Here is a 24878-nt window from a genome sequence, read left to right on the forward strand (position 1 = left end):
ATCCTCAACCTGGTTCTGTAGGGACACAAGCTCAGAAAGGTTGACGACTGTTGAGATGGTGGTAATGCGGGAAAGGAAATCTGCAATGATGTTTTCGGCAACTTTGATATGGCAGATGTCATTAGAGAACTGAGAGATGAAATTGAAATACTGAAAGCATGGGCATGGGGGGGGGGGGGGGGGGGCATTGAGAGGAGAGTTGCATATGGCATCTGCTACTGGTTTATGGTCGGTGAGGATGAGGAAAGGTTGGCCCTCGACATCACAGCAGTAGTGTTTCACTGCCTCATAATCTGCTAAAAGTTTGTGGTCTAAGGCTGAGTATTTTTGTTGGGCGGCGTGGAAGTTTCTTCAAAAAGAACTGAAGCGGCGTAACCACATCATTGTGGTGGTGTTTTAGGACCGCACCTACCGTAGAGTCGCTGGCATCCATGGTGATAAAGAGTTCAGCATCCGAGATTGGATGAGTGTGAGAGAGTCTTTCAGGGCCTGGAAGGCTGTGCACATTGGTTCCGTCCACAGAATGGGGCGCGTCCCTCAAGTTTGCTTGCTGCCGAGGGTGCTAGTGAGGGCAACCAGGGTGTCGGCTGCTGCAGGCAAATGACAACGGCAGTAGTTTATCATTCCCAGGAACCGACAGAGCTCTATGTATGTGGTATGGAGTGACATGGATAAGATTGATTGCACCTTCGATTCAGGGGGCTGTATACAGGTGGCTATGTACAACAAGAATTGGACAGATTGTTGATGCAGTTGCAGTTGCTCAGTATTGATCTTGACCCCGTTTGATGAGAGAGGGTCCTTTACTATTGTAATGTGGAACTCATTTTTTTGCGTCGTCAATGAATACGGACCTACAGTGAGGATACTTTGGGAGAGGAGACGGCCGTTCAACCTCTATATGTGTTCGGGTTCGTACGCTGGGGTGGTCGGCACAGGTGCGATATGCAGTGCCTCAGTGGGCAAAGAGTGCACCTGCTGGGTGCCAGGTGGCGCAGCAGTCTGGGGGGCAGAGCTCAGCCTGCCCGTGCCTGCAGCTGGGCGAGCTACTGGTGCAGGAGAGCCAACCTGTTGTGCGAGCTCCTGCTGGTGGTGCTGGTGGGGGAGCAAATATACCTTGCCAGCCATCTGCAGATGCAAACCGATGGATTCCAGGGAGTGGGGGAGGAGATGAACCTGGAGATCTGCAGGTAGTTTTGATAACCACACCGACCACAGGGTTTTGTCTGGATTTATCTGGTCACTGTAGCTGGTGCCAAAGCTGAGATGGGATGTGCTCGTCGAGATGTTTCTCGTACAGTATTCGCAGAATGACCTCTTGTGGGAAACACTAGAGGTGCTTAATGATAGTCTGTTTTGAAAAATCATGTTTCGAAGTTAGCAGCGGCATCAGAAATAGATCGCAGATCAGGTCTGTGTGCCCCTGCAGTTGAGTCATGAGGCACAGGAATTCTGAATTGTTGTTGGTGATGTGGTACAGTTTGAACAAGTTCTCCACCAGTGTAAACGATATTGCTGGGTTGTCCTTGGATAGCGAGGACAGGGTCGGTAAGCAGCCTGGTGGTGATGACAAAGGCAGAGCTAGTTCTGTATCTGAGTCCCTTGTATCATGTGGATGCCGGATCGGCACAGTCAATGCAGATGGCACTGCATAGGTTGCGAGCGAACAGTCTGTCGGAGCGGATGAGAAAAGGTACCGAACCACTAGTAAATGATGCTGTAGAACTATCCGATGCAATGTTCGTGGCCTGGAAGTCCGGTGCGGAAGGCATGGCCAGCACCATGTGAAAAGCGAGTGGGTGAACGGCTGCAGTCAAAATCCCTACAAGTTTACTTGTGGTAGTAACTCACAAGCATCTTCTAACTAAATTGAGTGCCTATGGAATATTGCTCCAGTTGTGCGACTGTATTCGTGATTTCCTGTCAGAAAGTTCACAGTTCATAGTAATAGACAGAACATCATCGAGTAAAACAGAAGTAATATCCGGCGTTCCCCAAGGAAGTGTTATAGGCCCTCTATTGCTCCTGATCTATGTTAAAAACATAGGAGACAATCTGAGTAGCCCTCTTAGATTATTTGCAGATGTTGCTGTCATTTACCGTCTTGTAAAGTCATCAGATGACCAAACCAAATTACAATATGAGATCTGTGTGGTGCGAAAAGTGGCAATTTACCTTGAAAAAGAAAAGTGTGACGTTATTCACATGAGTACTAAAAGAAATCTGCTAAATTTCGATTACGCGGTAAGTCACACAAGTCTGAAGGACGTAAGTTCAATGAAATACTTAGGGATTACAATTACAAATAACCTAAGTTGGAACGATAACATAGATAATGTGGGTAGAGCAAATCAAAGACTGAGATTCATTGTAAGAACACTTAGAAGGAGCAACACATCTACTAAAGAGACTGCTTACGCCACATTTGTCTGCCCTATTCTGGAGTATTACTGTGCACTGAGGGAGCCATATCAGGTGGGACCAACAGATGATATTGAAATAGTTCACAGGAAGGATGGCTCATTTTGTGTTATCGCGAAATAGGGAAGATAGTGCCACAGACATGATACGTGAATTGGAGTGGCAGTCATTAAAACAAAGGCATTTTTCTTTGTGACGGGATCTTCTCATGAAATTTCAATCACCAGTTTTCTCCTCCGAGTGTGAAAACATTCTGTTGGCACCCACCTACATAGGGACAAATGATCATCACGATAAAATAAGAGGACTCAGGCCTTGCACCGAAAAATTTAAGTGCTCGTTTTTTCTGTGTACCGTTCAAGAGTGGAATGGTAGAGAGACAGCTTGAAGGTGGTTCATTGAACCCTCTGCCAGGCACTTAATTGTGAATAGCAGAGTAATCTCGTATATGTAGATGTAGAGGTAGAAGAGTGGACGTGCGTGGAGCAGCACAGTAAAATGTTCCCACTGGGCTGTCAACATGACAAGCCGGGGCATGTTCGGAGGGGCGGAAACCACAGTTAATATCAGTATGCAGCACATTGTTCACATCGGGTGAGGGCCCTTAAAGTGCGCTGAGTGGCCGAATGGTCACTGGGGACAGAAACTGGCCTGGAAATGTTTGTGATGTACACTTGGAGTTATCCACTCTGTAAACCAATGAAGTGGCAAAGCACTCAGGTGTTTCAGGAGCCAATCGGTTCACGTGATCTGTCCTAACAAAGGCGAGGTTGTACACGGCACTGTTGTAATGGTTGCCCGGCGTCTGATACATAGTTTGTGCATGAAATGCAGAATCCACATCAGCATGATGAAATGCAGGAACATTGCTCTCCTCGTTAACATTTTTGAAATGCACGTGTCACTGCAGAGGCAAAACCTGAGTCTGCAGTCACTTGTTGCACTGTCAAATGGTGAAAGTGTAGAGGCAATGAGACTGCAGGAAATGTTCTTTAAAATCCAAATGGTGGTGAAGTGACGAAATGTCCTATTGTAGGTGCAGGAGCTTCGATATCCATGTGCTGCATGGCAGGATACATGGCCAAGCAGAACGAATTAAGGCATAAACAAAACTGGCGTGGTAGATGCAAAGATACTTGCACTACGAAGAAATGGCATGCGAATTCTTGCTCAGGTTTATCACTATGGGATTTCTGTTGGGTTGTATCCCAAGGAAACACACTCATTTCTGTAATACTCAGTATGTTTCATACAGACATCCTGTTACAACAAATCTTACAGCGAACTGAACAAGCAAGATGGCATGGGCCGTTAGGTTCAACGTCAGAGAACTTGCGATGGCAGAGGTGTGTAGTTGATACTTGTCGAAGCCACACATTCAACATGTAACCATATTTACATGTAAATTTGTAATATGAATGTAAAATGACTCATTCCACATCCTTATGATTTATCGAGCAAATGATCCATGGAACTTGAAACTAACAAACACTGAATTAGACAGAATGTGTAGTGTAAGAACTTGTAGATTTATATTATTTTCACTGCTTTGTTGTTGCTTGCTAATGAATGAAGTATGACGTGCAGGAAGCCAACTATAGCTCATTTTAGTAGAATCTAGTCATAAATCAATGTACATTTTTCTAAGGCTCATCAGAATTTGTAATAAATATTAGTATTATTAATGTTAATTTCTAGTAAATTAATGCTTTTGTCAGACTGTATTAACTTTTTGTAATTATGACTGAAATAAGTGTATTAATAGCATCATTTAATTTGAATTAGTTCTTCACAACAATGCTTTCACTGGACTTCTTACAGAACAAGACTTTGGACCCAACATAGAGCTTTCAGAAGAGGAGCAGATACGCATATTACAAGAATATGAAAAAGAGTGTGAAGAAAAAAGACTGAAACAGGATCAGGAGACCTTGCTAGATTCCAGTTTTAAATTCAATCACTACTCAGATATAAATGGCAGTTTGGTACTTCCAAGCTCATCTTTAAAAGAGGCAGATGTTGACATTGTTGAATCAACAGATGACATCAAGAGAGGATACTGCGACAAAGACTCAGATGATATTGATTCATTAGAAAAGGACTGTATTGGAATGTTGCAAACTAGAGAGAAAAAGGACATGGTTGTAGTTGGATATTCTCCAAGTGGTCATACTTCATCTTGCTCTGGTGACAAAGGTGTGTAGACTGATAAGTGTTATTATTTATCTTAACAGTTGTAGCAGTAATGGAAATACTTGAATACAAACAGTGGAATGATTGAAGGTACACTCTTACCATGTAGTGGAGGTCCTGAACCCTAGATGCTGAGTGAGGTGGCACAGCAGTAACACTCTGGACCCACAGGGAGACAGTGGTTCAAATTCCAGTCCAGCAAATGAGGTTTAGGTGTTCAGTGGTTTCCTGAAAGTGCTTAAAGAAAATGCTGGGATGGTTCCTTTGAAAGGTTGTAGCCAGTTTCGCTTCCTGTCCTTCCCTAATCTGAGCTTGTACTCTGTCTCTAATGACCTCATTGTTGATGAGACGTTAAAACCCTAATCTTCCTTCTTTTCTTCTGTAACATTAAATTCATGTTATACCTTATTTTACACGCTGCAAGACGCTATGGGGTATAAGACGTACCACGATTTTTTGGCAGTTATTCAAAAAAATAACATTTTTTCCATCTTTATTATTAGATTGCAAAGTCAGATTTAAAAAAAATAATCTCAGTTTATAAAACTGAACTGACCTTTAAAATCCCTGAAAGTCGTCATCTGGACTTTCTTCTTCTTCTTCTTCTTCTTCTTCATCGTCGTCGTCATCGTCCTTTTCATATGTGAGATGGTTTTCACTGCCACTGCCACACTCTTGAAATATTTAATAATAATGTCTTCTCTCACGCTAGGCCACGTCTATTTTGTCACTGACACACTTCTTTGATTGTAGGTCATTTTACACCTCCCTTTAGGCATGAATTCCTCTCTCGTATACACTTTAAATGGCTTATTTATCGAGACATGAAGAGGTTGCAGTTGTGAAATTCTCACAAAATAACAGCAAGTTCTGTATTTCCCTGTCCCAGCTTCTCTTTCACCAAATTATTCAAATGGCCATGAAACTGATTTTGCTCAGAAATAGAACTCTTCTTCAGTAACGCACCTTTAATTCTCTCCCACATTCTGTTCATCTATAATTGCATACCAGTGTCGTCCATGCAGCTCTTGCCATGCACGTGAACACCACCAGCTGGTGAAATTTCTGAAGGTTTTGACATTGTTTTGAGCTTGGAAATGATCACTGGATTAAGTTTAGTACCATCAGCACAGCATTAAAGTACAACAGTGTAGTTAATTTTTTTTTATGTCCATTTGTTTTTATAGTTATGATGTAAATAAAATAGAAAGAAACTTCCACATGGGAAAAATATATTAAAAACAAAGATTCCAAGACTTACCAAGCGGGAAAGCGCCGGCAGACAGGCACATGAACAAAACACACAAACACACACACAGAATTACTAGCTTTCGCAACCGATGGTTGCTTCTTCAGAAAGGAGAGGGAAAGACGAAAGGATGTGGGTTTTAAGGGAGAGGGTAAGGAGTCATTCCAATCCCGGGAGCGGAAAGACTTCCCTTAGGGGAAAAAAAGGACAGGTGTACACTCGCACACACACACACACACACACACACACACACACACACACACACACACATATCCATCCGCACATACACAGACACAAGCAGACATAAAATATGTCTGCTTGTGTCTGTGTATGTGCGGATGGATATGGGGGTGTGTGTGTGTGTGTGTGTGTGTGTGCGAGTGTACACTTGTCCTTTTTTTCCCCTAAGGGAAGTCTTTCCACTCCCGGGATTGGAATGACTCCTTACCCTCTCCCTTAAAACCCACATCCTTTCGTCTTTCCCTCTCCTTTCTGAAGAAGCAACCATCGGTTGCGAAAGCTAGTAATTCTGTGTGTGTGTTTGTGTGTTTTGTTCATGTGCCTGTCTGCCGGCGCTTTCCCGCTTGGTAAGTCTTGGAATCTTTGTTTTTAATATGTTTTTATAGTTACAATTTTAGTGCCTTTCGTGCAATAGATCTGTTACTTAGCACATCCAATGTCACAGGAGTTTTATCCATGTTCGCTATTTGGCTTAGTTCAACATTAGTTTTCTTTCAATGTTGAATAATAAGGCAGTGGAAAGACAATATTTCCTCTTCATACTCTTGTGGCCTTTTATGAGATATTTTGGTTTTAGTTTTCATGCTAAGTCTGTCATGCTTCATAAATCTGTGGCAATAGCTGAAGAGTGTGTATTTGAATAATTTTTGTGTTAATTCCACTGTCATTTTGATGGCGTCTCTGAATTCATTTTAATATGTCATCTTACAGTTTTGGCCATTTTGCATTCAGTCTTCCTCATTTTTTTCAGTTCTTCTTCAGGAGCCTGCCAGTCGCCAATGGTTTTTTCTGTTGATGGATGCCGAAATGCCATTCAACTGCACTGCTTCCATATTCTTCTGCGCATACTGTAACTTTTGGTTTATAGCCTGCATCCTATGAATACCTTTTACTTTTTTCCATTTCAAAGCTAGCTACTAACAAAAATATTATTGTGTTAACTATAACACAAATCACTTGCAATCTAGGTTCACTGGGACCGTAGGCTGCAATGATACATCATAAGCTAGGCAGTGTACTGGGTTTGCGTTGGCTGTTCGTGAGGGCAACAGTGTTAACAAACTTGTGAATCCCCGCGTCACACTGGTGCACTGCTGCTGCCAGTTGAATCCAGTGTTGTCAGATAGAAAGAGGCTTCCTGTGGCATGGAATATATGACCACTTTTAAGACTGGTGGGAATTTTAAATTGAACACTGGACATCTTTACATTAATTTTGAGTATGAGATGCACCTGAATTTTGAAGGCAATTTTTCGAGGAAAATAGTGCATCTTATAGTCTGTAAAATATGGTAGTGGACACTTAAATTCTGATATGTTTTCTGTTCACCACCTCATCCTTGTTGTGAGTGAAAAGTTTGATGTGAAGACAGGAGGCATGTAGTTTACAAGCTTTGGGGTTGTTCCTTTAGTCACAAACATCCAACAAGCAGATGTTTTATCAGTGATAGGTGATATTAATGTCATTTTTTGTATGTCTTGCTGAATCGTGATAAGCCTAAGCTTTGAAGTGTTTCTCTAGGCTTTGAAACTAGTGTTTAAGGAGAATTAACTGATCTTGTCATCATGCACATAAAATTTGAATAAAATATCTGCTGAATTTTTGTTTCCATCAAAAATCATTATTTGGTGCTCAGTATTAGTGTTGTTGCCTTTAGAGTACTCCCCGTGAAATTATATGTATTTATACCAATGCCTTTTCCAATCTTTGAAACACTTACGGAACATTGTTACACTTCTTTTTGGCTCCAGTAATAGGATGAAGTCACATGTGTTTGTTTATTGAATACTGGTGCTGAGGCATTATAAAGTTGTTTTTGTAAGAAGAAAGGAAAAGAAAAATTATGAACAAACATTAAAGTGTGATCTGGAACATTATCATGGTGCAGTTGCCATGATTTGTTTCACACAAACCCAGGAATTTTCCTTGGAAACTTTCGTGCAAATGCAATAAAAGTTCCATGTTGTGTTCTATATTCACTGTGTGACATAGTGGCAAAACTAATCTCTACACCATTAAAATCAAAGAACATAGTAAACCTGCCCTTTGTAAAGGATCAAACTTACAAATGCCCCCCCCCCCCCCTTTATTCTTACAATCTTAGGCCAGTGGGAAGCTTACATGGGGATGATTGTGTCTTGGTTTTGAAATTATGTTCATCACCAGTTACTTATCATTTGAGCATTTGTTGGTTCAGCAACTGCAGCTTGACATTCATTTGACAGTGCTTTTGGTCAAAATTCAACAGTCTCAGCACAAATTTTTCTGCCATAAGATGTATGCTCAACACATCTAAAAATAATTGCCTGGCGTGTGTGACACAAAATGTGAATAACATCAGCAACCTCTATGTAATGATTTGGCACCGAGACATGTCAGTTGCAGAGCAATGAATTCAATGAGATCGCACCAAAGGGGTTGAAAGCTGGGGCAGCTGGCCTAGATACCAACACCTTGCCCACATGTTTACGGTGGGGTCTGCAGATTGCAGCTGGGCGTTCCTGTATCATGCATGCAAAGGCTGCAGCTCATTTCTGCAGCTGGGTGATCTGGATTTGTATATTCCCTATGCTGGCACCTTAGCCTCGTGTCTTGCTACCTGCTCTTTTCTAGTAAGCAACTGTACAGCTTTGTGAGCCGCTGCAACTCCCTACTGTCACACCTGAAGATGATGAGCACCTCCCTTGTAGAATATTGCACAGTTTTCACGATGCTTGAGAACCTTTCAACTCAGTAATCATGTTCTTCATTTTTTGGGGTTTTCATTGTTTGCTGATGTGCTGGGATGTTGAAAGCTCTCATTATTTTCAGCATCTTCTCTGACTTCTTGGAAACATTTGTAAATTATTATTTGGTCCACACAGTATTTACTAAAGTAACATTGAATGTTTTTGGTGTGGTGGTGCAGTTTTATGCTCTTATTTTGTTCCATTATGTCTACAGACTAGATATCTGTGAGCATGCCAAAACAAATGCTATCTTTTTGACAGTTGACTGGAAAAGCAAACATCCAGTAGGGTCGCCAAATCAAAATGCATTTCGAGCCAATCATGCCAAAACAGTAACAAAAATTGTGTTTACTGAACCCAAAGTAAAACAAATCTTTTCTCCTTCCCTCCTTCCCCCTTCTCCGTCAGGCCTTGTACAGTTCTCTCATTTATTATTTGTGCCTGTGACTGTGAGGCAGTTTTCTTGAACAAACAGAGCCTTTTGTTGCAATATACATGAGGCGTAAAATTTCTTTCACATTTCATCTTCCATGCTAACATTAGCTATGATTTACCATAAATAAATTACAGTTGTTTGCTACCAAATGAAGTGTCATAGTTGTTAAGACACTGTACTCGTATATTGGAAAAGCCATGTTCAAATCTGTGTATGGCCAAGCTGAGTTAGGTTTTCCATGGTTTCCCCGAGTAATTTCAGATGAATAGTGTCTTCAAACAGGCTTCAGCCAGTTATCTGCTCCATACATTTACAGTCAGAGGATTGTACTTATCTTCTGTGACCACAAAGTCAACAGGACATTGAAGCCTAGATTTCATTTTTCAGTTTCAGAGCTGACAAATATTTTGTGCGACTAGGTTCTGGGCGCATGTGGCAGTATTGGTGCAACAACAAAATTATTTCTCTTCTGAAAGTTTCCTGTATACTTGCTCAAAGAAGTTGTATTGTTTAGGTTGTTGGATGTTTGAGTCCAATAAAGCACCCCTAACACCTTCAAACTCCTTATGTATTTTCACTGATAGCTAGGAAGAACTAGAAGAGACAGATTGAAGGCACACTTTAATTTAAAGAGCTTGATCCTGAAGGAAGGAGATGGTTGTGCACAGTTTTTTCTGAGATAAGACATCAAATATAGGAAAAAAATTGGGATTTAAGAATTAAAATAAAAGTCAAGGCTGAAAGAGTTACTGTAAGTGAAGATAATGCTCTAACTCTTCCCCCTTCCACCATCCATTCCCATCTGTGGCATCAAGTCTTACTCAGGCTACTATTTTCTCGTTCTTGTTTATGTTCCTATCCACAGTTCAATGCCTTCAGTATAAAATGAGTGGAATATCTTTACTGGTTCCAGTGTTTGTATCTCAGCAATTGCTTTTATGATTTTTTTACCCATTTAAAGTTTTTGGTACAGTAGCTTTTAGTAGATTTGCATTTTTTGTGGACAAAAGAAGGAAGAAGAGTGTTCCTTACAGCCTGTGAGGTATATTAATTCCAACTGACATTCCTGTGATTCAACTTTGAGGTGAAAATTGTTTGACTTGATGGTTGCTACGATTTTAAATATGATGTGGTAGTCTGTTTGCTTTCTTTGTTTAAGATATTTTACTTTCATAATTTTGCATAATAACTTTAATAATGTTGCATGTCTCTTCTGGTGTTTTATTTCGCTGTCAAGAGTGAAAACTCAATTGCTGTTTGTGTCACTATGTTTTGCATGCATAAAAACAAGCTACTCGAAGTGATGGTGGCATGACACTAACAGACAGTTAGCTACCATACAGAATCACTAGTTTTGTTTCTAGAGAGGCAGTTGAATGAGAGAGAATGGGTAAATGTAACTGTAATAAGTATTGTTTATGAATTTCAAGAATTCTTTTTTAGTTTCAAGCTTTGTATTTTTCACTAGCAAATATTTTCTAGTCCAGTTATTTTGTTGCGCTATAAAACTTTTTTTTTTTTAAATCTGACACTTAAGTATATTTCATGTTTCTGAAGTTAAATGCTGTTATGTAAATAGAACAATACTAGAAAATAAATTTTTATTTTAAAATCCTGTATAATCATTGAATCACTTTATTTTTTTCTCTTTCACATAAGTTTAGTATTTTTCTGTTACAAAAGTGCTACAAAACACACAAGGCACAAAAACATAAATGTAAAATCATCGATTGCAATGTACATATAATTTTTTTTGTACTTATGTAGTGAAAATATGCATGCAAAGAAAAAAGCCTGAAATAATGGAAAACATAAATTAAAATGTATTCAATTTGGAAATATTTATTTAGTTATCCTGATTTGGGAAATAAGTAGTTGGACTGTGACCATGTGACGGTGATAACCCTAACTTTCAAGGTGACACTATATATTTCAGGTAATCTTGACACATTTTGAATGCCTGGGTTCACCCTTTGTCTTTTGCTCTTTATTATTAGTATTCATCAGATTTGAGCAAAAATGTAATATATGCAAATGTGTGTATCACATGAAAATATTATTTGTCATGTGAATTATGTCAGAAAAGCTATTGCTTGATGTCTGTGAGCACCTTTAATAGAATATGATGACTTTATTATAGTATCTGTGTGTAATCAAATAAACTTTTGGCCATTTGATATAGGATCTCCTTCTTTGATCATTGTTGTCTCTGTTGAGTTGAATTAGTGATACAAATATCAAATTAGTTGGTCAAATTAAAAAAGGACAGATAATTAATAAGTTCTCATCATACTGTTGAACAAGATGAAAGACAGTAATGTGTATCATAGTTATAATGTGAACTATAAATTGAATAACCATATCTCACATCCTGATTCTAGAACTAGAGGAGCTGTATGTATAGCAAGATGTAGGTTGTATGATGGGACAAAGCAGATGCTATATGTTACATACACTTAAATAATCTCAAACATCTTCAGTGGTGGTAATATCTTGAATGTTATTCATGGAGGGTCATATATCACGAGAACAAGTTATCTGTCATAGTAAATGAGTTTTTGCAGTGCTTTTATTGGTAATTGTTACTGCTAAACTTTTATTGTGAGAATTTTGTAATAAGTAACAGAAAATTCACAATATTACATGAATTGAATATGCCAGGTGTTTCAAATGACTACAGAGAAAAGATACGTGCTTTGAGAAGGTATTGACATTTACGAACAGATGTAATAGTCTGTGCATTGGGAAGGCCTGTGGTTGCCATAGAAGAATAAGCATTTGTAAGTCTTTTGTAGTCGTAAGTTTTAAAACCTCAAATTATTCATATAAGAATGTTATAAGGACATGTTGATAGTCGAACGTGCAAAAAAAAAAAGGGGGGGGGGGAGAGAGAGAGAGAGAGAGAGAGAGAGAGAGAGAGAGAGAAACCATACAATGTTGATAGATGTATTTTAAACTGTCACATATATATCTTTGATTAGAAACACTCTGGCCATCCCAGCATGGTCATTCCTAAGCAGACTGTGAGAGTGTGTTGATGCCATAATATGTGAAAACTAAACTAGTTCTATAGCAACAGTTTTTTCCTTTTCCAGAGAGTTATATTAGCATATTCACTCTTTCTACTGTGATGGAAGATGTCAAGTACTGAAAACTGGGCACTTCATTAATTTTGGGTTGTTGAATGACAATCCGAGGTTAATGTGCACAGTGACGTTCACAACCTTTATGATATAAAATCCTGAAAGAAATTACTTCATGGCACAGGGTGAAAGGAAACTGGGTTAAGCAATTTTAGCCACAAACAAAAACACTCTTCAGAGTGACTGAACACACTTTACCAGCCCAAGGAAATGGTCATGCCTCACCCCTCCACTGCTAAGGCCTCTTCTGCTGTGTTAAGAGTTGTTTGATTTACAAGCAGTATCAGGAGAGGAGTAAATCTGTGTAGTGTCAGGTACAGTTGAGCACAGTGCAGTGTGAAAATGAGGGCCTGAAACCAGTCGTAAAAAGCCATTATAGTTGCCTTTAGTCTAGATATGTTGTTCTCCTACACAAGAATACTCATCTACACGTAACAATTGTAATTGCCATCCTGGTTGATTCCAGATTGTACAGCATCCCCTATACAGTTCTGTTCCCACCTCTTAGTATTACTCTCTGTCTAAACTCCCAAAAGACAATTTGACAGTCCAATGATTTTGGAGTGATGATGGGATCAAAGAGGTAGTGCATTGTATATCTTGTACTTTTCCCAGCAGATAGAATATTCAATCATCTTTGAAGCATATGTCTGAGACAGCAATATTTCATCTTCTGATATTTCAGATATTAACCACAAAGCAGTCTTCAACACAAATCAATGACTGAATTAAAACTACGTGATGAAATGGTATACTGCAGACTAAAATATGCCTGCTTTACAAATAGGACAGCCGACACAGTAGCGGCAGTCACAGATAAAATGTGTGTATCGAAGAATAAAATAAAGCATGCACCAAGTCAGCAAATGCAAAGTGCTCACTAATTATGTGATTCATGATTGAAATGTATGACAGTGCTAGAATTCCAGGTATTCAAGACCTAGAACAATAATTCCTCTGACAGTAGAGGTCTGGAATGAATGATTTCCACCAATTATGGGGCCAGAAACCCTGTTGTCATTGTTGAGCAGATGGTTCGCCAAATGTATTTCTACAGCTTCCATGACCACTGAATGCCAATAGGATGAGGCTGTGGCCAGTATCTTGACTTTCTTGTCATCCATGGAATGCCCAGTGGAAGTGTGAAGTGCAGTCACTTCCAGTTTGTTAGATTTGTTAGCCCTGTATAACTTTTACCAGTCTAAGAAAGAATTTCATGGACACCCATCTTCACAAAACCAGATCAGTTTTCACAGATCTGTGAAGAGCTGCTGTCTTAGCCAGTTGGCAGAAGATCACGTTCACTTTATGCTTCTTCATTGTTCTGACAATTTCTGAAGAAACATTTCCCGCATATGGAAGAAAGGCTGTAGAATCACACTTCTTTCTCCTTCATCTTCCTTTGGATGGCCTGATGTTTGCCTTTTAGATCTCTCCCTTTTTATTGACAGCATGAAAGACAGACCTGTTCACCTGGAAGAGGTCATGGTGAAAGTATATTTTAAGAACTTAACCCATTTAATAGCTCCTGCAAATATATAAAATGTCTGACAAGTAATAAGTGTAACATAAAATTATTTTATGATCATCTGATCAATTTTTATCATTTGCCCAATAACATAAAATGTCTGCGAGGTAATAAATCTAACAGAAAATAATTTCACCTGCGAAACAACTAGTCCATAAATAATTTTTTATTTAAGCATGTGTAGCCTGTAAAAAAAAAGAGAGAGAGCACTATTTTTAAGTGCAGCTCCATGAGGAGGACTGAAAAGTAGCATGTTCATTAATATTACATTTACACCAGTGTGTGATTTAGGGACTTATAAACTGACAACATGTAGCTATCCACTGGAACAAATAAAGTGTACATACCCTATAAACTGATTGGTTCCACACCATTTCCACAGAATGTTGTTCATATGACCTGTGGAACATGTAACTAACAAACAATTCTTTTCAGTGTGCTAAGTCGCTATCTTTTGTCTCTTTGTTCATTTAAAATTGTATTTTGAACAATGTTGTTATAGCTACTTCATACTGACCTCAGAGAAATGTTAAGAAAGCTGAGTATGCAAGTATCTACATCTATCTACATCCATACTCCGCAAGCCACCTGACGGTGTGTGGCGGAGGATATCTTGAGTACCTCTATCGGTTCTCCCTTCTATTCCAGTCTCGTATTGTTTGTGGAAAGAAGGATTGTCGGTATGCCTCTGTGTGGGCTCTAATCTCTCTGATTTTATCCTCATGGTCTCTTTGCGAGATATACGTAGGAGGGAGCAATTTACTGCTTGACTCTTTGGTGAAGGTATGTTCTCGAAACTTTAACAAAATCCCATACCGAGCTACTGAGTGTCTCTCCTGCAGAGAGGCAAACGTGTAAAATTCACATAGACCTTTCTTTTTTACCATTATCATGTGAAATTACTAGTTACGGTATCAGTATGTCTTTCATTGATTCTGAAAGTATTTATTGTGATAACATATCTTAAAGAGAGTAAAAAAATCATGATGTCACTTACGACATAGGATGCATATGCTTGTTGTTGAAGTATATGCACAAAATAATTTGACGTGTAAAATCACAACCAAATTTTTTATTGTCAACTTTTGGTTCCCATTGCTGGATTACGCCATGCTTTTATGCTGTTAACCCAGCTTACTGCAGCCCACAATGTTCAACACAGTAATGAAGTCTGAGGTAACATTTTTGTATGTGCAGTTTATTTGCATTAGATAGTAGTTTTAATAGACAGCTGTGCCATTTGTATGAACATTATATTTGGCTGAAGAAATAATTTTCTGACTGTCATCCATTTTGCTTAACTTATTGTACTTATCTGCACGTTCATTCTGATAAAACTGTAGCCTTGAACTGACAACGTTACTTTTTAGCCACCCCAATTTCTATTTCTTCCATAAAAGAATGGTTTCATTGTACTACCTGCTTTATGGTAGATGTTGGATCATATAATAGCTCATAAGACAAACGTTGCTGTTCCACGTGCAGGTACATGCTCTCTCTTTCAATCACAGCCTAATAGCAAAATTTGTCCATCTCTTCAAGAGCACCTCCCTCGTCCTTTGTTAACATACTTAATATAGCAACCAATCAGTAAGCAACTGACTCTATTCCTGTTCATATTTGGTGACCATTAGTCAACTGCAGCAAATCAATTTTGTGTCTATGACAGAAGATTCGTATACTGAGACAGTCTTTTCCTTTTCCCACTGCCTCTTCAATATACAAATTAAATATCGGTGGTCACAACCCTGCCTTGTACCAATCCCATGTTTGGCCTCTGGTACCATCTGTCAGTACTGAACACCCACACTTGTTTCTCGTAAAGAGAATGGACAGATATTTTATTCCTGTAGTTGATACCCCACTAAGAATGGAAAAAACTTTACTTTTTCTACATTGTCAGAAGCCTTCAACTCTCCAAATACAATGTGTGTTTCATTATTCTTTTCCAAAATCTTCCCTCTATCATTTGCTTCAGTACTGTACACAGTGGCTTCTGCCAGGGCCGCTCTACCACTGATAATCTTGTGTCCCTTGAGTCTGCCATCCGAACAGCCTTTTCCAGATGCAGACACCTTGTTGCCATCTTTTTTGATTTACGAAAAGCGTATGACACCATCTGGCGACATCATATCCTCGCCACATTATATGAGTGGGGTCTCCGAAGCCCACTTCTGATTTTTACCCAAAATTTCCTGTTGCTTCGTTCTTTGCGTGTCCAAGTTGGTGCCTCCCCCCCCCCCCCCCCTCTCTCTCCCATATCCAGGAGAATGAGGTCCTGCAGAGCTTTGTATGAATGTCTGTCTATTTTTAGTGGCCATTAATGGTCTAGCAGCATCTGTAGGGCGATCCGTCTCACATTCTCTGTATGCAGATGACTTCTGCATTTCGTACTGCTCCACCAGTACTGGCGTTGCTGAGCGGCGCCTACAGGGAGCCATCCACAAGGCACTGTCATGGGTTCTAGCTCACGGTTTACGGTTTTCTGCCGCAAAGTCGTTGTTTTATGCACTTCTGTCCGCGTTGTACCATTCATCCAGATCCAGAACTTTAACTTAATAATGCTCCACTAACTGTAGTGGAGACATATCGATTCTTAGGACTGGTTTTCGATCCCCAATTGACTTGGCTTCCTCACGTTCATTAGTTTAAGCAGAAGTGCTGGCAGCACCTCAATGCCCTCCACTGCCTGAGCAATACCAACTGGGGTGCAGATCTCTCTACGCTGCTGCAACTCTACAGAGACATTGTTCAATCCCGCCTTAACTATGGGAGTGTGGTTTATGGTTCAGTGACACCCTCAGCATTATGTTTACTCAACCCAGTGCACTACTGTGGCATTCGCCTAGCAACAGGAGCTTTTACAACAAGTCTAGTGACCAGAGTCCTTTTGGAGGCCGGAGTCCCTCCTTTCGAGGTTAGGCATTCACAACTGCTCGCCAGTTACATTGCACATGTTCGTAGTTCTCCAGTGCATCCCACCCACAGCGGTTCATCTCCTGTGTCTGCGCCAAGGTCAGGGCTTCCAATTGCAGTTTGATCCCTTCTTTCCAAACTGGAGTCCTTGCCTTTACCACCTATACTTTGAGGTCCATTCACTTACACGGTGTACACCTAGGCCGCAGCTTCTCCTGGACCTTTCACATGGTCCAAAGAACTCAGTTAATCCCGCGGCTCTCCGCTGCCATTTCCTCTCGATTATCGACATGCACCGAGGCCACGAAGTAGTTTACACCAACAGCTCGATGACTGACGGTCATGTTGGCTTCGTGTATGTCTGTGGAGGACATATTGAACAGAATTCCTTGACCGATGGCTGCAGTGTTTTCACTGCCGAGCAGGTGGCTATATCTGTTCATGCTCTGGGTAGTTGTTTCTTCTGTGTACTGACTCCTAGAGCAGCCTACAAGCTATCAACCAGTGCTACCCTCATCATCCTTTGGCAACAACCATCCAGGAGTCCATCTACGTCCTGGAACGGTCCAGTCATTCAGTGTTGTTTGTCTGGACCCCGGGTCACGTCGGAATACCAGGCAACGAACTTTGCTACAGGCTGGTCAAACAGGCTATGCGGAAACCGCTTATGGAGATCGGCTTCTGTGCAACTGTGCTTCTGTGCAGCTGCGGCCTAGGTGTACACCGTGTAAGTGAATGGACCTCAAAGTATAGGTGGTAAAGGCAAGGACTCCAGTTTGGAAAGAAGGGATCAAACTGCAATTGGAAGCCCTGACCTAGGCGCAGACACAGGAGATGAACCGCTGTGGGTGGGATGCACTGGAGAACTACGAACATGTGCAATGTAACTGGTGAGCAGTTGTGAATGCCTAACCTGGAAAGGAGGGACTCCGGCCTCCAAAAGGACTCTGGTCACTAGACTTGTTGTAAAAGCTCCTGTTGCTAGGCGAATGCCACAGTAGTGCACTGGGTTGAGTAAACATAATGCTGCATTCAGTGCTACACCGCAAGGTTTTGCAGCTTTGGGAGACGAAGTGGCATAACCTCAGCATGCACAACAAGCTGCGTGCCATTAAGGAGACTACGAATTTGTGGGAGTCCTCCATGCGGGCCTCTCGTAGGGACTCTGTGTTTCTCTGCTGGCTCCACATTGGCCACACTTGGGGTGACACACGGCTACCTCCTGCACCATGATGACCCACTTCAGTGTCGGTGCGGCGCCCGGCTGACAGTGGCCCATATCTTGGTGAGCTGTCCTCCTTTGGCTGCCCTGCGACAGACTCTTCAGTTATCGGACTTGTTGCCATTAATTTTAGCTGGCAATGAGTCATCGGGTAATTTAGTTTTACGTTTTACACATAACAGTGGGTTTTACCATTCTATATAAGTTTTAGTGCATGCCCATTGTCCCTTTGTGTTCTCCACTCTAATGCTTTTAGGGTGGATGTTTTAATGTGTTGCAGAGTGGCTGGCTTTACCTTTTTAATCTCGTGGTCGGCCAGCCACTGCTCTCTTGTTTTTACCCCTTCTACCTGTTTCTTGCTTCTCTCTGTGGTTTTCTTTTCCTGTTTTGTCCATAGTAGTGTTCGTTGTCCTTTGTCGTTCTCCTGGTTCTTCCTTTCTCCTATTATTGTGCTGTACATCTTCTTTCTTTCCTTTCTTCCCTTGTGACCTTGCAGTTTGGTCCCCCCCCCCCCCCCCCCCTCCCCCATTTTAAGTCAACAACAGTACCGTACACAGCTCAGATTACAGTTGATGAAGTTTACAACTGCTTTATAGTAAACATTTTAAGTCTTAATATTATAGGGACCCATATTACATGAGTTCAGAGTAATGAAACTGAGTGAGGTGGTGCAGTAGTTAGCACACTGGACTCACATTCAGGAGGAAGACTGTTCAAACCCACATCTGGCCATACAGATTTCGGTTTTCCTTGATTTTAGTAAACCACTCCAGGCAAATGTGAGGATGGTTTTTTTGAATGGACACAGCAAATTTCCTTCCCTATCATTGCCACATTCCGAGCTTGTGCTCTGTCTCTAATGACCTCTATGTTGACAGGATGCTAAACCGTATCTTCCTTCCTTCCTTTTCAGATTAATTAAAATGACCTAGTGTCATAAGTTGACTTGTGCACTAAATGAAACATTACATGTAAAATTCCCTGAGGTCCTGCTGAATAATAACCTAAAATGCAGTTAATGCATGAATCAAAAAGATCAGCACTTACACATACCAGTTTTTGTGTTGGCATGAAAACCATGATGTTGGTTTATTTCACATACTTTCACTCCATGCTGTCTTACAGGATTATTTTCTGAAGCCATACAGCTAAACTAAAGAAAGTATGCACTCAGCAAAGGTGAACAGTAGGGATACTGTCAAATAGATAACCAAACATCTTGGAGGGGCCTTTTCAGATGTAACGGAATTTTTACACTTCCCAGTACTACATTTACCTCTTAAATTGTGCGTTACTAAAATCAGTTTCAGATGAATTATGATTTAAGCAACTATAAATCAGTACAGAAAAATAATGTGTGTGTAAAATTTTCTGTCTTGTGTAGGTTCAGAGTGGGAGTATGTATTCTGGTACAAATGTGTTGATTGCCTTCCTTTCTGGTCATTGCTGTAGCCTGATATCTGGTCTAAAAGAATAAACAGAGAATCTCTGTAAATCCGAAAGAAAAAGAATCGTGTACCTTGTGGTTATAATTAAACTTTCACAACTTAAACTATTGTAGATGGGGAACTATTTACAGTTGGGTACCCAACTTTATAAAAATCATGTACAGACTGAGTGCTGCACAGTTTGTGTTGTTAGTAGCATTAGGTGCCACTACTGGTATTCGTACCCCAAGGAACATGGACATGCAGCTTGAATAGCACATCTTACTGTGATCTGCTTCCCAATCATGTGGCCCCTGTTCTGTGGGGGAGAGGTGCTTCGGACTATACCGTTTTGATGGATTTCCATTTCACATTGTTCGTGAGGTCACTCAGTTACTCCATAATACATTAGCAGAAAACTGAGTCATTGGTTGATCATTCCAAATTTCTTGGGCACCAAGATCACCAGTTTTGAATAGTACATGTGATTTCTGGCTGTGAGGTTACCTGAAGGACAGGGTTTATCAATGGGATACTGACACACGTTGAAGGCTGAAGATGAGTGTAGCGAGGGAGATAGCAAACATCCCATCTTAGATATTTCAGGCAGTTGTAGAGCAATCTCTAGTGCAGTTCCAGGCTGTCATTGATGCATATAGTCATCACATTGAACATAAAAATGGTACTCAATTAACAAATGTGAAAATTAAAATATAACAATGGAAAATACAGGATGGAATAATGGGCAAGTGAAAAACAGGAAAGAGGATAGACATTGAGTATAGCAATGTGCTGGAAAATAGTGACAAAGGAAAATATTACTGGGTTACAGGATGGGAGAAAAGCTGTTATGCAAAATCAAACAATTGAAAATCCAGAATGGAATAATGGGTAAGTGAAACACAGGAAAGAAGAGAGAGGATGGACATTGAGTACATTAACACATTGGAATCTAAATGCATTAATAGCAAAAGTTTAATTATAACCACCCTGTAATTTATTAGCCACTTTATTTACAAATTATCTTATTGCATGCATTCAAGAATTTAAGATATCCCCTAATTGCGTGAGAAGTAAATATTATCATTGTAAACTGGCCTCTGTTCTTGTGGCACATTGATAACTGTTGGTGTGTGATAAATATCAGTCTGGTCATACAGCTAAGCGAGGACGATGGTGGGTGACAAATAATGGCTATTTAATAGAAATGAGGAAGCAGCACAGTTCCTTTTGTTTCGTTGCTTCCTTTCTTTTTTCCCCCCAAAGTAACTGTTTTTTATTTAATTTTACTGTGTGAAGTTGAAATTAAGTAAACAACCTAGATATGCAAAGATTGAGACAATTGCACAAGATATTCTAGTGTGGAGAGCTGCATCCAACCAGTCTTCATTCTGAAGACAATAGCAACAACAAGTAATCCCAGAGGGTTCTCCATGATAATATGATCAAATGGCAGACAGTGAATGAACGAGTGAATGAAAGACTGACTTCCTGCTCCATTCCCGTGATCAGTCTTAAATGACCTCAGTGGTCATGGAATGTCAAACTATAACATTCTATTTTTTTCCCGGTCACTGTTCAAAAGTGAAATTCCTCAATGTTGTTGCTGTTTTGGTGAAACCACAGTGCACTTCACACTTACCAGTCATCTGTAATACATAAATTTTAATGCACACCACTTCTTCTACATTAAAAACATCCACTCACACTGTTTGATTTCTCCAGGTTGTAACTGTGCCACAATAGTCATATCATTTTGTGACTTACAAGTACACAGTATTTGAGTTGAAGCTCTTCGTACCTTTTGTATATAGTGTGTATTTTCCCAGTGACTCTCAGCCAACACTCACCTTCTGTCTTTTGCTGACACCATTTTCCACAGTCCTATCGCATTAGAGATAGAGATCTGTTGACATGGTCACATTGCATTTTATTTGTTACCTTAACTCCTCTTTCTGTATGGACTTGGCTGCCAACAGCCTATTATTTGAAACAAATGGACGGAACAAACTGGCACCACTTGTTAGATTCACAATGTAGTTGCTGAATAGACTATACTGTCAAACACTCTAAACTTGGCAGATGTTAATGTCATTTGGACTCTGTCTGATTGCACCAACACCATAAAACTGTATAATTTTTATAATGCATATCTTTTTCATGGACTTATAAAACTTGTACAAGGCTTTCTCAACTTTCAAGAAAACTTTTGTTAACAAGATTTCTGAAAAGGCTAAACAGATGTTGCAGTTGAGTGTTGAAACGTAAGATGAGTGTAGTACTTTGGCGAAAGTTCGTTGAAGAAGAAAATACTACTAAGACTTCTGGAGAACCGCAGGGAGTCCAAAAACAGGCTGAAGTCTACAAAAATGGGACAGCCTTGTACAAGGACAGATCTGCTGACAGTAAAAGACAAGGCTGTTATTACTGACAAATGTTCCCTGGATGTAGTGTAATTTATACATGGAAAATAAGTGGAGCAAGTTCGCATTCCCCTTTCATCCCATACATCCTAGCTTTCAGCTTCTGTTTAAAAAAAATAATTTCAACACACATCAAGACAACTCCAGTTAAAGAAGAATTCACAATTTTAACATTGCTGTTTTTGTTTCAGAAAGTAATGATGATGACTGGGAAAGAGAATTTGACATTGAAGAGAGTGATCTTGAGGCAACAACAGAGCAAAAAGGTGTCGAGAGTGTTTCTGGGCGATAAACTATACATTTCACACTATTATAAATCATGGTTGTGCCCTGATATATACAGGAACATGGTACCTGTAACATTATGGTTCCACCTACTGAGTTTTATCATATGTTGTTCAGAAGCAAAAATGATATATTCATTTAACTTCTATGGTTATTCTTTGTTATGCATGAAAGACAATATTGTCAATTTTCTTTCCTCCGATTCAACAGATGAACTGTGTATACAGACAGGAAGGTCTTATACAGTGCAAATGCTCACTTGTTTATAGAAAATAATTTCTTTTCTTCTGTGTTTGTTTTTACACTTGTGTTTCATATTTGTAGATAGACATTTTTAAGTTTTTTGTGTGAATTTTAAAATTTATCTCATGGATTTTATCCTTTGTTATGTATGTTAAGGAGCACAATTTTTTTATATGTATATTGTTTTGTTACTGGAGACATTGTTTATCAAATGTTATTTGCCTGCTTTACTGTTTGTACAAGAAATATTTTAAATGTTAATGAATTGTCCTAGCAGAAAGCTTTACTGGACAAAATATGTATGACAGTTGTATTTGTACAGATATATAAAATAAATCTGTAAAATGTTTGAGCATGCTAGATTCCTGATTGCAAAGACATCATGTGGGCAGAATTTCTGAGTTGCTCAATAGCTCTTCATTCCTTGAACTAAAATCCACTTTCAGGAAGATAGTAGATCTAATATATGGTACTTCATCATCAACTGGAACATCAATGCGTACCTCCTCTATTGAAACTTCTGGTATATTCATTACTCCATGAATAGCAAAGTAGAGAAGTGCATGCGTACCGTCAAGATAAAACATTCTCAGACATTTGGCTATAGTTATTGTATTCTTCTCTTCTATATTATAACAAGGTGATGCAAGGCAACAGCTCACCAAATAGTTCAAGTGCTGAGTCGTCGGTTGGAACATAAACAACACTGGTTGCTATCTTTCAGAGGAAGAGGCAGCAGGCACACAGGATAAGAATGTATGTTTTTTAATGTGCTATTATTTTCAAACAAAAAAGTGTGTCTTAGTCTGGGCACCCATTATCAACGAATCTACAGTGGCAGATAATTCCTTGCCCACTATGCTGAGGCTCTCACTAAGGTCTCCATAGACAGGCATTAGGCACCCAAACCTAGTCCACAAACAGCTGTCAAGGAGAACACCCCGCCCACCCCCCTTCCTCCTCCTCCTCCTCCTCCTCCTCCTCCTCCTCCTCCTCCTCCTCCTCCTCCTCCAACCATTGTAACCCCAGGCTGAGATTTGCCAGAGCTTCAACTACTTATCATCATGCCCAGAACTGAGGGGTAATGGAAATGCCATGTGGCTAGGGCCTCCCGTCAGGTAGACCATTTGCCTGGTGCAGGTCGAGTTGACGCCACTTCGGCGACTTGCGTGTCGATGAGGGTGAAACGATGATGATAAGGACAACACAATGCCCAGTTCCTGAGTGGAGAAAATCTCCAACTCAGCCGGGAATCGAACCCGGGCCGTTAGGTATGACATTCCGTCGCGCTGACCACTCAGCTACCAGGGGTGGACAACTGAGGGGTATCCGACCCCAATCATTTCCACCCATCACAAAGTTGCATTCTGCCACCCAGGCAATCTTCATACCTGGGTCCATCCTGCTGCCATCCCTAGTCTCAAAAACTCCTTGCCACATGGGTCATATCTCTGTGCATGCCCCACATGCAAGATTTGTTGATACACCCTCACAGCATGTCATACTCAAATTCCATCACAAGATATCCTATCCTATCCCATCAGAGGCGAAACATAATCAGTACCTTCACTGCATTGTAGCAGTGGTTATGTTACTGATGACAGTGCCACTAAAACAAATTTAGTAAACAAGGTTTTCTGAAATTCTTCCACCAAAGAAGATGAAGTAAATGTTCCAGAATTCTAATCAAGAAGACTGCCGAAGTGAATAACTAGAAGATATCCTCAGTGTAGTGAAGCAGCTCATATCACTTGATAAAGGCAAGACGTTTGGTCCAGATCCTGTAACAATTAGGTTCCTTTCAGAGTGTGCTGACACTATAGGTCCATACTTAGCAGTCATATATGACTGCTCACTCGGCAAAATATCCATACTTAAAGGCTGGGAAGTTGTGCAGGTCACACCAATACTCAAGAAAGGAAATAGAAGTAATCCACTGAGTTATGGACCCATATCACTGGCTTAGATTTTCAGTAGGATTTTGGAACATATACTGTGTTCAAACACTGTGAATTACCTTGAAGAAACTGATCTATTCACAAATAGTCAGCATGGATACAGAAAATTATCATTCTTGTCGAACACAACTAGCTCTTTATTACAAGAAGTAATGAGTGATATCAAAAAGGGATCTCAAATTGATCCCATAGTTATAGATTTCCAAATGACTTATGAAACCATTCCTCACAAGCAACTTCTAATCAGATTGCATGCCTACAGAGCATTGTGTCAGTTGTTCAACTGGATTCATAATTTCCTGTTAGAAACATCTCAGATCATAATAATTTTCAGGTCATTGAGTAAACCTGAAATGATATCTGACGTTGCCAAAGGAAATTTTATAGGCCAGCTGCTGTTCTTAATCTATATCGTTGATCTAGAAGACAATCTGAGGAGCCGACTTAGATTGTTAGCAGATTATT

The 24878-nt window shown here is 40.1% G+C and overlaps 1 protein-coding gene across 1 annotated transcript in view; it reads left to right on the forward strand.

Annotated features, from left to right (window-relative positions):
- LOC126278059 (BSD domain-containing protein 1-like) overlaps positions 1-22804 on the forward strand; it is an 86952-nt gene extending 64148 nt beyond the window's left edge. The window contains exons 8-9 of the mRNA XM_049977878.1: positions 4243-4617; positions 22119-22804. Of these exons, the coding sequence (XP_049833835.1) occupies positions 4243-4617; positions 22119-22219 (476 nt within the window). The 3' untranslated portion in view covers positions 22220-22804. The remainder of the gene's footprint in view (positions 1-4242; positions 4618-22118) is intronic.
- The last annotated feature ends 2074 nt before the right edge of the window (positions 22805-24878 follow it).

This window comes from Schistocerca gregaria, chromosome 6 (assembly GCF_023897955.1).
Source record: "Schistocerca gregaria isolate iqSchGreg1 chromosome 6, iqSchGreg1.2, whole genome shotgun sequence".
In the NCBI taxonomy this organism is placed as follows: Eukaryota; Metazoa; Arthropoda; class Insecta; order Orthoptera; family Acrididae; genus Schistocerca; species Schistocerca gregaria.